This window comes from Carcharhinus amblyrhynchos, chromosome 3 (assembly GCF_965287045.1).
Source record: "Carcharhinus amblyrhynchos chromosome 3, sCarAmb.v2.hapA, whole genome shotgun sequence".
In the NCBI taxonomy this organism is placed as follows: Eukaryota; Metazoa; Chordata; class Chondrichthyes; order Carcharhiniformes; family Carcharhinidae; genus Carcharhinus; species Carcharhinus amblyrhynchos.
The window spans coordinates 82,592,616-82,604,823 of NC_137326.1; the positions used below are offsets into that span (position 1 = coordinate 82,592,616).

A 12,208-nucleotide genomic window follows, 5' to 3' on the forward strand; every position below is an offset into this window, starting at 1 on the left:
ATTGGCACTGCACCAACAATGACATATTTCCTGGTCTGATATCACATGGAGCCTGGGTATGATTTAACACTTCTTACAAAAATATGTACTTTTTATCTGTGCCTTTTTTTCCACACTCCTCGATGTGTCATACTTTCTTTCCCTTCTTGAACAGGAAATCCCCTGACATGCAATCAAGTATAAAAGGACTGAGTGACTCCAGGCAACAAGCAACTCCAGCAGACTGAGTGGACAAATAACGTCTCCATCTGTTGAATGCCTCTCTTCTTCAACAACATGCATCTGAAAGTTGCTGTGATTCTGGTCCTTCTCTCTGCTGCATCAGTCTTAAGCAGATCTTGTAAGTTGCTGTATTTAAAGTACATAGTTTTGTGACTGATATCTTGGAAATTAATGATATTTTCTCAACATGCCCTGTGGTTTACAACGCTGTTGTGTGGGGCTATCCAGGCACAGTAATACAGCACACACACTGCATGGCGATATCAGTACAAGCCAGCAGACAGATAAGCGCCCAAAGATTATTATTAATGTTAAGTAATTACTTGAGTATAAAGTGTGTGCTAGTGTATAATTAAGTATGTAAGACAGTTTGATTAAACCTTGAGTCATTGACAGTGTGCTTAATGAAACTTTGAACACAGTTAAAAAGCTTTTAAACGTTAAAAGGACCAACTGAGTTCATTCCAAATAAGAGTTTTGAGTACTGGGTGGCTGATATTGTAAATCCTCCACTTAAAAACTTGATAACAATGGTCTTTCAAAGTAGGAGTAGAGTAAGCAGCTGTATGATTTTTGCTATTGACTGAATTGGGATTTACAGCATGAAATAATATTTGAAATGTATTTGAGCAAAACTTAACCAAACTGATGGTTCTTTTTCAGTTCGTGGCCCTGGGATGGTTTCCACAAGCTGCTGCACCAAGGTGTCCCGAAAGCCAATTCCATTTCAGATCACACACTACAGGATGCAGCCAGAGTTTTCTCCCTGCGTTGAAGCCATCATGTAAGGAACTAATCTGTTTTAGTTTATACTTTCGCCTATTTAACTTAACAAAAAAACCTTCTGATCATTTTTAATCTCTGCAACTCCAATCTTTAGAGAGGGTTTTCTGAAATCTTTTCTTTTGAAATTATCAGAAGGTGTCAGAGTTAAATGCTAATCGAACATTGAGCAGATTTTTGCGATGATTTTAAGTGAAAAAACATTAACAGCTGACCTGATGTTAAAATAAACATGTAAGAAAGGGATTAAATTAGTCAATAATGGGTTCAAAATATTTGTGGATTATGTACCACAGACACACTCTGATCAGTTAATCTGAAAAACACTAATTGTCTAAGTATATGTTTAGGCCACTTTTAATCCATTTTCCAATAGTCCCATAATGTGGTCCCTTTTGATCTCTTTCAGATTTTACACAGTGGAAAAGGGGCCTCTCTGTGCTGACCCAGCAGCTCGCTGGGTAGCAAAAAGGATTCAAGCCATTAAGTAAGTAGTGCTGATTGTGGAGTGAATTAGTACAATTGAAAATGACCTTTAAGAAGATGTGGGTAACATAAAGAGTAAAACTACTCTAAACATTCACGTAAAAACTATATTACAACATTTTTACATATTTTATTTAAATTTTTCTAATCCATCCATCCATCAATACGTATAGTTCACAATAGGCTGTTTGCATCTCTTTCTGTTTGCTCCAATTCTGCATGCCGCTATCACTCCTCCCTCCATCTAGTTTTAGATGTCGTCCTTGCTTCCAGTTCTTTTCTGAACTGGGTTGTTCCTTCCTGATGTTTCACCTTCTATCACTTCTTCACCTTAGCTCAAAGCCTATGAGCTGCCAGTACTCTGATTTTCCCATGATCAAGACACATATTTTACTTATCTATATTTTGTACTAGCAGTTTGTAGTGGCTGTTCCATTGGAATGGATCAATAAATTCACAACTAGATTAGGTCAATGCAGGCATCTTAATGAGTGGACTTTCTGACTTGTTTTAAGTCTCAAATGTGAATGACAGTTAAGTCATTTTGTTCCATTAGACTCAGTTTTTTTGATATTTAATACTGTGCACAATATGACAATGAGAGAATACTATTGAGTATTTCAGTTTTTTTTATACTTCTGAAATGGAATTAAAAGGAAAGTGAAAGATTAGTACTATTATTATTTATGACATTATTCATTACATAAATGTACTGATTGAAATATGTATTTATATACTCAAAAATATTCAATTGTCTTTTCATTATTACCAGGGCACAGACTAACGCAGCCAATGTCAACTGAACTACTTTCTGGAAGATTAAGAAAATAAAGAATCTGACATTTTTCTGCTATTAAGTTTGTTTGTGTATATTAAGCTATGTGCCATTTCATAAATCTTTATTTATTTCCAGTACCATTCTGGCAATGCAGTACTGTTCCAGTGATGTTTCTATAAATATATCAATTTGTACATTTTTCTTATGTATTTTGTAGATGTCAAGATTATTTTTAATAAAAAAAATCAGCTTTCTCAAAAAGTGTTTGAGACTTTCTGTAACCACATAAAAACAATTTGGTATGTTCTCCTTTGAGGAGTTTTATAAATGAGTGGTAAGTACTTGGCAGCAACGATGGAACTGGAGATTGTATGTGGGTTCTGACCTTTCACATCGGAGATGGCCTCAAATCCAGTTGACGTTGTTGAATTGAAACGTGTACTCCCTAAAATAGGTTTAATAGCCCCATGGAAATGACACTAAGAAACTCTCCTTTGATTTTTTGTAGGTGGATTCCAAAGCCCAGTATTAACATACAAACATTCACTCAATTGACAATTAAGTAGGATAGAGTGATTAACTATATCTTAGCAGTATCATGATGAGAAAATTTCCTTAATCAATATTTCTAGCAGAAACATAAGCATGTTCTTTGAGAGAAGATTGGAGATGTGGAATCAGAGATAGAGTAGCCAGTTGGATTTAAAACTGGTTAGAGAGGGAAACCAGCAAGAGTTAAGGTCAGTTTCTTCAGTTGTTTGAAGTAGGTAACACATCAAAGGAGGAGAAATTTTATTCAGAGATATACAATGCTTTGTCAATGTACTTAGCGTTAGTGCTGGAAATGGAGCCATGGGGATACATTTCCTCAGGCTTGTTTCAACTCTAAAGCTGTAATCCCACCTGATGCATGACAGAAATTGTATATAAACAGAGTTTCTGCACTGCTCGAGAACCTACAGCAGTGGAACAAGAGTTTGAAGGAAATTTTGAGTGCATGTCAATTAACAATAGGTTAAATGGGTAGTTGAAGGATAATGAAAACATACAGGCATATGAGATTAAAATTATTAGTAAAGAGTAGAATAAACACCCACAAGGATTAGTTTGAACAAAGAACAAAGAACAAAGAAAATTACAGCTTGGGAAGAGGTCCTTCGGCCCTCCAAGCTTGCACCAGCCATGCTGCCCGACTTAACTAAAGCCCCCTACTCTTCTGGGGACCATATCCCTCTAATCCCATCTAATTCATGTATTTGTCAAGAAGCCCCTTAAAAGTCACTATTGTATCTGCTTCCACTACCTCCCCCCAGCAACGAGTTCCAGGCACCCACCCCATCTGTGTAAAAAATCTGCCTCGTACATTTCCTTTAAACCTTACCCCTCGCACCTTAAACCTGTGCCCCCAGTAATTGACTCTTCCACCCTAGGGAAAAAGCTTCTGACTATCCACTCTGTCCATATCGCTCATAATCTTATAGACTTCTATGAGGTCGCCCCTCAACTTCTGTTGTTCCAGTGAGAACAAACCAAGTTTCTCCAACCTCTCCTCATAGTTAATGCCCTCCATGCCAGGCAACATCCTGGTAAATCTCTTCTGTACCCTCTCCAAAGCCTCCACATCCTTCTGGTAGTGTGGTGACCAGAATTGAACACTTTATTCCAAATGCGACCTAACTAAGGTACTGCAAAGCTGCAACATGACTTGCCAATTTTTAAACTGCATGCCCTGGCTGATGGAAACAAGCATGCCGTATGCCTTCTCGACTACCTTCTCCACCTGCATTTGAGTTGAATAGCCTCGTTTCTTGTAATTCTGTGTAAATTTATGATAAATTTACTGGCCCATTAACAAATAGCAAGCGGAGAAGGTATTCATCTAAGGCTGATACAATGAAAAGGAAGCTTTATTCCACATCTTGGTGTCCTATGCCTGACTTAGGAAAACATGAAGCTGTAACTGGGTGTTAATTCCCTTGCATTAGTCATAATAAGTAGAAATGATGCACACCTAAAAAATATTTTTTCTACCACTAGTAGTAGAACACTAGTGGTGTTTTCTTCTACATGGAGGTGAACTGATTCTGTTAACAGACAAATGAAGGCTTGGGCCATTGAAAAGGAGTGAGACATCAGGAAAACCCCATTAGCAAACCAGAATGAGCTAATGGTTGGATTTTCAAAGAGCTACATTTGCTCGTGGAGTTAATAAACTCTCACATAATGTAGAAAACCACTACGATCGTTATAGACTGAAGAAAGGCAACCTTTGGGTTTCATGTGTCTTCTATCAGAGATAATAGCGTGTTGGTAATTCTGAAGGTCTTTAATTTCAGTGATGCTAAGTGTGAAATTAGTCTAAGAAGTGCAAAATGGGCTCATAGCAAATCAACAGCTGGTATTTCAGCCTGTTCAATCTTCTTTCTTCTAACATTCATAGAACAAGAGTTCAACTCTTTATAGCGACTCATTTCTTTGTTTTGCTGCTACTTTTGCTTGGTTTGAAGCTAAAGATTGTAACTATATTCTCCAAGCAATGGAATATAATAACTGGAATAATGAAAAATTGCTGCCAGAAAGCAACTGGAGGCCCTCCCCAACCTGTCCTCAGTTCCTTTCTGATTACTTTTATCACTGTGTAATCACAGTTGTATTGATTAACCTCAGAATGCCACATTAATGCATCAAAAGAACTCGAACTGGATGGTAGAGTAGCACAGTGGTTAGCACTGCTGCCTCATAGTGCCAAGTATATGTGTTTGATTTCAGCCTTGAGTGACTGTTTGTTATCATGTCCCCCCGTACCTCTGTGTGTTTCTTCTGAGTGCTCCAGTTTCCTCCCACAATCCAAAGATTTGCAGGTTAAGTGGATTAGCCATGCTAAATTGCCCCTTAGTGTTTAAAAGATGCATAGGATAGGTAGATGCACATGGGGATAGGGCAGTTTCAATGAGAGTTCGCGCAAACACAGTGGGCTGAATGGCCTCCTTCTGCAAGGATTCTATGGCACACAGTACAATTCTATTCATTTTTCGGAATGAAGCATATTTTTTAGAAAAAAGATTGTTTTCTCCCTGTTCCCTTTGAATTTACTAATGGTGAAATCCATTAAGACAAGCAAGTTGTGACAAGATGTCTGATTAGCTCCCCCATAGTTTTCCTGAGTCATTATGATGAAACCTGAGTATGAGATAATTTGATCCATGGCTTTTCTGTTCGGTCATACAGAGGCAGCCAGCAGGGTCTTGGCCCTATGCTGTTATCAGCTAAGTGAAGTGGCAGCACCAAATTTGCTTGCTATCCGCCTTCATATCATCAGCAGGGACAGGTCACTAACTACTCCAGTGCCCAAATAAGGGGGAGGGGGGAAATCTCTTTATAGCCCAAGGGCATCTTGATAAAAGAAAGAACTGCTTAATTAAATTCAGCCAAAGTTAAAACACCGCATTGTAGTAAGTGATTTGGTTATTGTATATTAGCTGAGGCTGCAAAAGAGCTGCTTGGCAAATCTCAAGAGATCGTTATTTTCTTGTGTCTTGGCCAGGCAACATTTTTTCCCCTACATGAGGAAAACATTTTTCAATTGTTAAAGGAAATACCCAAACCCTGTTATTTGGCAGAAAGGTAAATTGTACAGGCAGCAGATACTCAGAAACAGGCACCACAATCATGATTTTAAGACCCCATCGCATCCATTTTTCAGTGGTTTAAGGTCGTAAAATTGTGCCCAGTCGATGACATGGGCACGATCAGGTGCTAGCCCAAAATAGGCGAAATGTCAGTTTGCATTTTTTTTGCATTCATCTCAATGTAATTAATGAGCTTCATTCCCAATCATCCCAGCTCACTCCCAATCATCCCAGCTCACTCCCAATCATCCCAGCTCACTCCCAATCATCCCAACTCACTCCCAGTCATCCCAGCTCACTCCGAATCATCCCAGCTCATCCCCAATCACCCCAGCTCACCCCCAATCATCCCAACTCACTCCCAGTCATCCCAGCTCACTCCCAATCATCCCAGCTCACTTCCAATCATCCCAGCTCACTCTGAATCATCCCAGCTCACCCCCAATTATCCCAACTCACTTGCAATCATTCTAGCTCATCCCCAATCATCCCAGCTCATCTCCAATCATCCCAGCTTATCCCGGATCATCAACCCTCTGCCCATCCCCACCTTCCTCCCCCCACCCCCCAACCCCCACCACCACTCCTGACAGGTGGGAGTGTTTTACTGCAACAGAGGCAGCTCATCATTTTCCATCAATGAGATCTTCTGATCCCATGGATGTCAATGCAGGTTGGATGGCTTTCCCGTCTTATCACCGAGGAGCCACAATGGGGACTGTCCTTAGCGGGACTGGAAGATCTTGTCAGTGGGAAGGACCGCAAAATTCCACTCATTGTCATTTTTTTAGGTGCCTTGTATTCATGTCCCTGATAATATATTCTTGCATTTATCCTCATATTCTTACTCCAGCTAAATGGTCAATTTCTCGAATTTTGTCTCTCCACTCTTTTTTGAATAATTATGGCTGTGTTTGCTATTTTCTAATGTCCAGGAATTTTGGAAGATCAAAATGAGTGTATCTTTTATTCATTCATGGCACATGAGTGCTGCTGGTTGGCCAGCATTTATTGCCCATCCCTAGTTGTCTGTTGCATCTACCCATAAAAATCCTAAGATATAGGTGATCAGGTCCAGGGGGCTTGACAGCTTTTAGTCCAATTAGTTCCTTCAGTATTATTTCTTAGCCAATACTAATTTGCTTATATTCATCATTCTCCTACTCTATAAGAAGAAAAGGAGTGTGATATATATTTTTGTAAGTGATGATGAAGACCTGATGACACATTTAAGTTGAGGTCTGAGTGGCTACAAATGGTTTATTTTGCAATGATGTTAGTGTAAAAACACGTTCTGCTGGTACATCCATACCTTTGATGCAAATGACGAAACTGTCTGCAAAGCAATACTTGGTTTTGCTTCTGTAGCAAGTTTACCCAACCCACTTCCTTTCTCAGTAAGTATTGAACAATACATAACATGTACACATGATTAAAAGGTGTTACATCTCTGACCAAATGTGCGACATGTAAAAATTTACAATTGCGTATGTCTTTGATGTTAACTGTTTGATAAGGGTTTCTTATGTACTGAGGCAAAAGCAGAAATCTGATTTGAGGAACTTGAATATGGAGTTGGAGGGAAAGACAGACATAGATTTTGGAGTCCACCACACATTCAAGGACTTTGCAGTGGATAGAGAAGTTGAAAGGCTGGAGATGAGGGTGGAGGGATGGGGCATTAATTGCAAGGATGCTGGGGTCATGGACAGGGGATGGCAGATTTGAAGAAGAGGAAAAGGCATTGTTAACAATAACAGTTAACATGGAACAAGGAGAGAAGTTGGGTGGTTATTGGAATGGGGTCAAAGGGTGAAGGAAGGGGGCTCTTCAGACACGATGAGCTTGAAAAAGGGCATGAGGAGGGATAGGAGAAAAGTTAGAGAAAGATTCGAGTCCAGGACTATGGGAGGTGGATCCTTAGGGAAAGTGACCAAAGCTGCTGAATGGATTATCTTGGTGACATTAAAGAATTCCTCACGTTTGCTGGGGACATGAGGGTAGACGAAGGAAATGAGAAGAGCTTAAGAAAATGGTTTATGGTGTAGAGGAGAAGTTGGGGTTATCTTTGCAATCCAGGCTGATCCTGAAATAGTGAGCAGCTTTGGCAAATGAGAACATGACCCAATGGTGGTTTAATTAATCTAGTCAGAAAAGGCAGTAAATGACTAAACCAGAGCCTGCCATAAATATTCGAGTCTAAGCCCTTTAGACTTGAGAAAGAGGAGATGAATATCTTACAAGGGAAAGGTTCAGACTGAGAGAGAACAATTTTAATCGGAGCAATTGAATGAAGGACGGAGGATAGTTGGTGCAAATGGAAAGTACTATGAGAAAGTGGTCAAATATGGCTTTATCTGTGACTGGCATAATTGGAGTAAAGAGACTGTATAAGATGAAAAGTTTAAGGGGTTGTCCATGAATAGTGAGGTACAATTTAGTAAAGCTTAACATAGACAAGGCAATCTCAAAAGTCTTTGATAACAAATGAACATTTCCAACCTCATTATGAGAATGCTTTAGCATGTACCCATTACATCCTAACATATGCACACATAATGACATATCTGCTTGACCTGGAGCTCCATCTTCGGGCCCCCACAGGATGGAGAGAGGGTACCTCATGAACTGGTATTCCCTTTTAAAACCTTAAGGTTAGTAATACTCATTTTCCACATGGTTGGGTTATTTGAGGGGCAAGTTTAGGATTCAGGAAGGTTTATTTTGTACAAGTATCTAACTCTTTTGAGATTTGTTTTGAGCTGGAATTCTGGGAGGGATTTTCCACATGGTCCCACTGCATATTTCACAGTGATGAAGCTGGCCCACCCATGTTTGAAGGCAGGATCTTCTGGCCTCGCCACTGTCACCGGAATTTCCCTTTTTGTGCACCACGCTGCTGCTGGAAAACCTGCAGCGGTGTTCACCATTGGCAGGACTGGAAGATCCCACTGGTGGGAACAGCTGGATAATTCCATCCTCTGCACTAGAAGATAATTTCAGTGAGGAAAGACATTTCCTGAGAAGCTGGCAGGCTCAGAGAACCAGTGGGCTAAACAGCCCAAGAGTTGGACTTCTTTTCCTCAGTGGGAAGAATGTTTGCTTCCAAGATCTTTCAGCCATTTTGATTGACTTGCAGCTCCAGCAGTCTCAACAGCGCCAGAGCTGGGTATTGGGCCCTGCTGGGGCTGTACACAGATTCGCACAAGGATAGCCATGTTTGGACCCAGGTAAATAGGTGGTCTTGGAAGGGGAGGATTTGGGCAGCCTAGGGAAGGAGTGTGAGGGCCCACTTTGGAGGTCAAATGATGTAACAACTTGGGAGGGAGTGGGTGCTCCAATGTGTAAAGAACATCCTTGAATAATGTACCTTCCCCTCCCTTCCCAACTTAACAAATTTTTGTTTTAAGAAAAGAGCCTGTCCATTCCTACCTAATTGCCACACCAACTAGTTTATGCTATGTTAGGCAACTGACTGCTTTTACTCTTTTGGGAACAGATTAACCAATAAAGGCAATAAGCTAACAAAAGATCAAATCCACAAATTAAAGGGGCTGACGCTTAAAGTGAACCTGTAACAAAAAACAGAATCAGAAAGAAAACCTATAGACATCCAATCAAAATGTGTTTCCACAGGAATGAATGATTTATGTTGAATTACATGCAGAAATATTGAACTTTTAGATAAGATCTGTGAGATTTTAAAAATGGACATACATGTCGAAGATGGCTGAAGATGTAAAGCCAGTCACTGGCTGGATTGCTGGAGTGCGATACTCTGAAAGAAAGAGTGTGTGTGTGTGTGTGTGTGTGTGTGTGTGTGTGTGTGTGTGTGTGTGTGTGTGTGTGTGTGTGTGTGTGTGTGTGTGTGTGTGTGTGTGTGTGTGTGACACAGAAGCAAAAAGCCAATCAGCATAAACATCGCTGCAAAAAGTTTCTGCTGGTATCTTTCCCTCTCTGTCATTCTGATTATGGAAGAAAGCCAAGTTAGCAAAGGCCACAGCTGAAAAGGAAACAGAGAAACCACTCATAACTGCAGAATGGTGGAATCTCAAAACTGACACTCGCCTGATGAAGTCAGTGCTACTGGAATCACTTATTGGGGGAATTTTACCAAAAATGACAGACTGTTGTTTCTGGCAAGAAAATCAGTGTGTTTCGCTCCAGAGAAGCCAGTTAGTTTCTCTCTAGATCTTATGACACTCTGCTTAAAAAAAACAAGCTGTCATACAGGGGGCAGGGACACTCGCAAAACCTAGCTACACTGAGATCAAAGCACCATCTTTAAAGAGTATCCAGATCTTAACTGGAATAAACATCCCATCCAACCAACACCCCCAGGTGGCCTCTCAAATCCCCTGACTGATACCCTCACTCACAATTACATCCTCTTGACTGACACCCCACATTGACTATTAACAACTCCTAACCTCTGGAAGAACTAATCAGTCAACCTGCACACCCACTCCCCCAAAATACCCTGACCAATTGGTACCCCTCATCACCCAAAACCCCAACCACCCAACATTGCCCAACCAATCACCCACCCCAATCATCCACCCTGGCCATCCAACCCCTCTGATCGCCCAAACCCTTGACCAATCAATCTGCATCAATCACTCATACCTGTCTGACCACCCACTACCCTCCTGACCACCTGATTTCTCCCCCATCACCCAAAATCTGACCACCTGATCTATGATGTGGAGGTGCTGGTGTTGGACTGGGGTAAGCACAGTAAGAAGTCTCACAACATCAGGTTAAAGTCCAACAGGTTTATTTCTTAGCACAAGCCACTTGCTTTCGGAGCACTGCTTCTTCATTGGGTGAGTGGGAGTTGTATTCACAAACAAGGCATATAAAAACACAAACTCAATTTACAAAATAATGGTTGGAAAGTGAGTCTTTACAGGTAATCAAGCCTTAAAGGTACAGCCAATGTGAGAGGAGAGAGAGTTAAGCACAGGTTAAAGAGATGTTTATTGTCTCCAGCCAAGACAGTTAATGAGATTTTGCAAGCCCAGGCAAGCCGTGAGGGTTACAGGTAGTGTGACAGGAACCCTTCAAACAACCTTTAAACAACCGCACAATCTTAAACAGGCCATTGACTGCAGCCAGCTACCCAGCCTTCAGGAGAACAGTGACCATGACACCACACAATCCTGCCACAGCAACCTCTGCAAGACATGCCAAATCATCGCCACAGATGCCATCATCTCACTTGAGAACACCATCCACCAAGTACACGGTACATACTCTTGATACGCTGCAAGAAAGGATGTCCTAAGGCATGGTATGTTGGGGAGACCATGCCGACACTACGACAACACCGTTCAACAATCACCAGGCAGGAGTGTTCCCTTCCTTTGGGGAACACTTCAGCAGTCACGGACCTTCACGATACACAACGCAGAATCGCTGAGCAGAAACTGATAGCCAAGTTCTGCACACATGAGGATGGCCTCAACTGGGATCTTGGGTTCATGTCACACTATTTGTAATCCCCACGACTTGCCTGGGCTTGCAAAATCTCACTAACTGTCCTGGCTGGAGACAATACATATCTGTTTAACCTGTGCTTAACTCTCTTTCCACTCACATTGTCTGTACCTTTAAGATTTGATTGCCTGTAAAGACTCACATTCCAACCATTATTTTGTAAATTGAGTTTGTGTCTTTATATGCCTTGTTTGTGAACAGATCTCCCACTCATCTGATGAAGGAGTAGTACTCTAAAAGCTTGTGGCTTGTGCTACCAAATAAACCTGTTGGACTTTAACCTGGTGTTGTGAGACTTCTTACTGCACCTGACCCAAGCCAAGCCAGAAATCTAGATCTCCCACCGACCACCCAACCTGTTCCCCCAACACCTGGCCTGCACAGAGCATCTGACAGACTCTAATTGCTGTTTTCACAGATGAGTTTCAGGAAGTCCAGGCAACATTTGTACCCAACTTCAAAGTGAAAACAGTGTGTCAATATCATTCCAATTGAACGATTGGCAGATGAAAATTGACAAGCCTCTTCTCCCAAGGGGTTGTGTACAAGCAATCCAACACATTGCAGTCAAATGTGGAAGTCTGTGGTTTGAATCTGACTTCATGTCGCAATTCCAATTTCACCAGCTTTCATCTATTTTTAAAGCCAAGAGATTTTGCACATAAAACTGAGTCTAATATTAACCTTGTGGTTGGATGCAAGAGCAAGTCTTTTATGCTGTCTCCCCACACAAAGACAAAGCAACGGGGGAAATCTTACCAAACATTAGCAGAGTTTTGTTTCCGGCCAGAAAACTGGCATGTTTCTATCC

At 41.0% G+C, this 12,208-nt stretch overlaps 1 protein-coding gene across 1 annotated transcript; it reads left to right on the forward strand.

Annotated features, from left to right (window-relative positions):
* The first annotated feature begins 223 nt into the window (after positions 1–223).
* LOC145341419 (eotaxin-like) lies at positions 224–2,511 on the forward strand. Its single transcript, XM_080186360.1, has 4 exons — positions 224–340; positions 886–1,006; positions 1,415–1,492; positions 2,264–2,511. The coding sequence occupies exons 1-4, from the start codon at positions 256–258 to the stop codon at positions 2,292–2,294; spliced, it is 315 nt and encodes a 104-aa protein (XP_080042486.1). The 5' UTR covers positions 224–255; the 3' UTR covers positions 2,295–2,511.
* Positions 2,512–12,208: the final 9,697 nt, after the last annotated feature.

Bases quoted from the DNA above. Each gene is read 5' to 3' on its own strand.
- LOC145341419 (XM_080186360.1), top strand. From the start codon at position 256: ATGCCTCTCTTCTTCAACAACATGCATCTGAAAGTTGCTGTGATTCTG. The intron at 341-885 runs GTAAGTTGCTGT...GTTCTTTTTCAG, and splicing joins ATCAGTCTTAAGCAGATCTT to TTCGTGGCCCTGGGATGGTT. The intron at 1,493-2,263 runs GTAAGTAGTGCT...CATTATTACCAG, and splicing joins AAAAGGATTCAAGCCATTAA to GGCACAGACTAACGCAGCCA.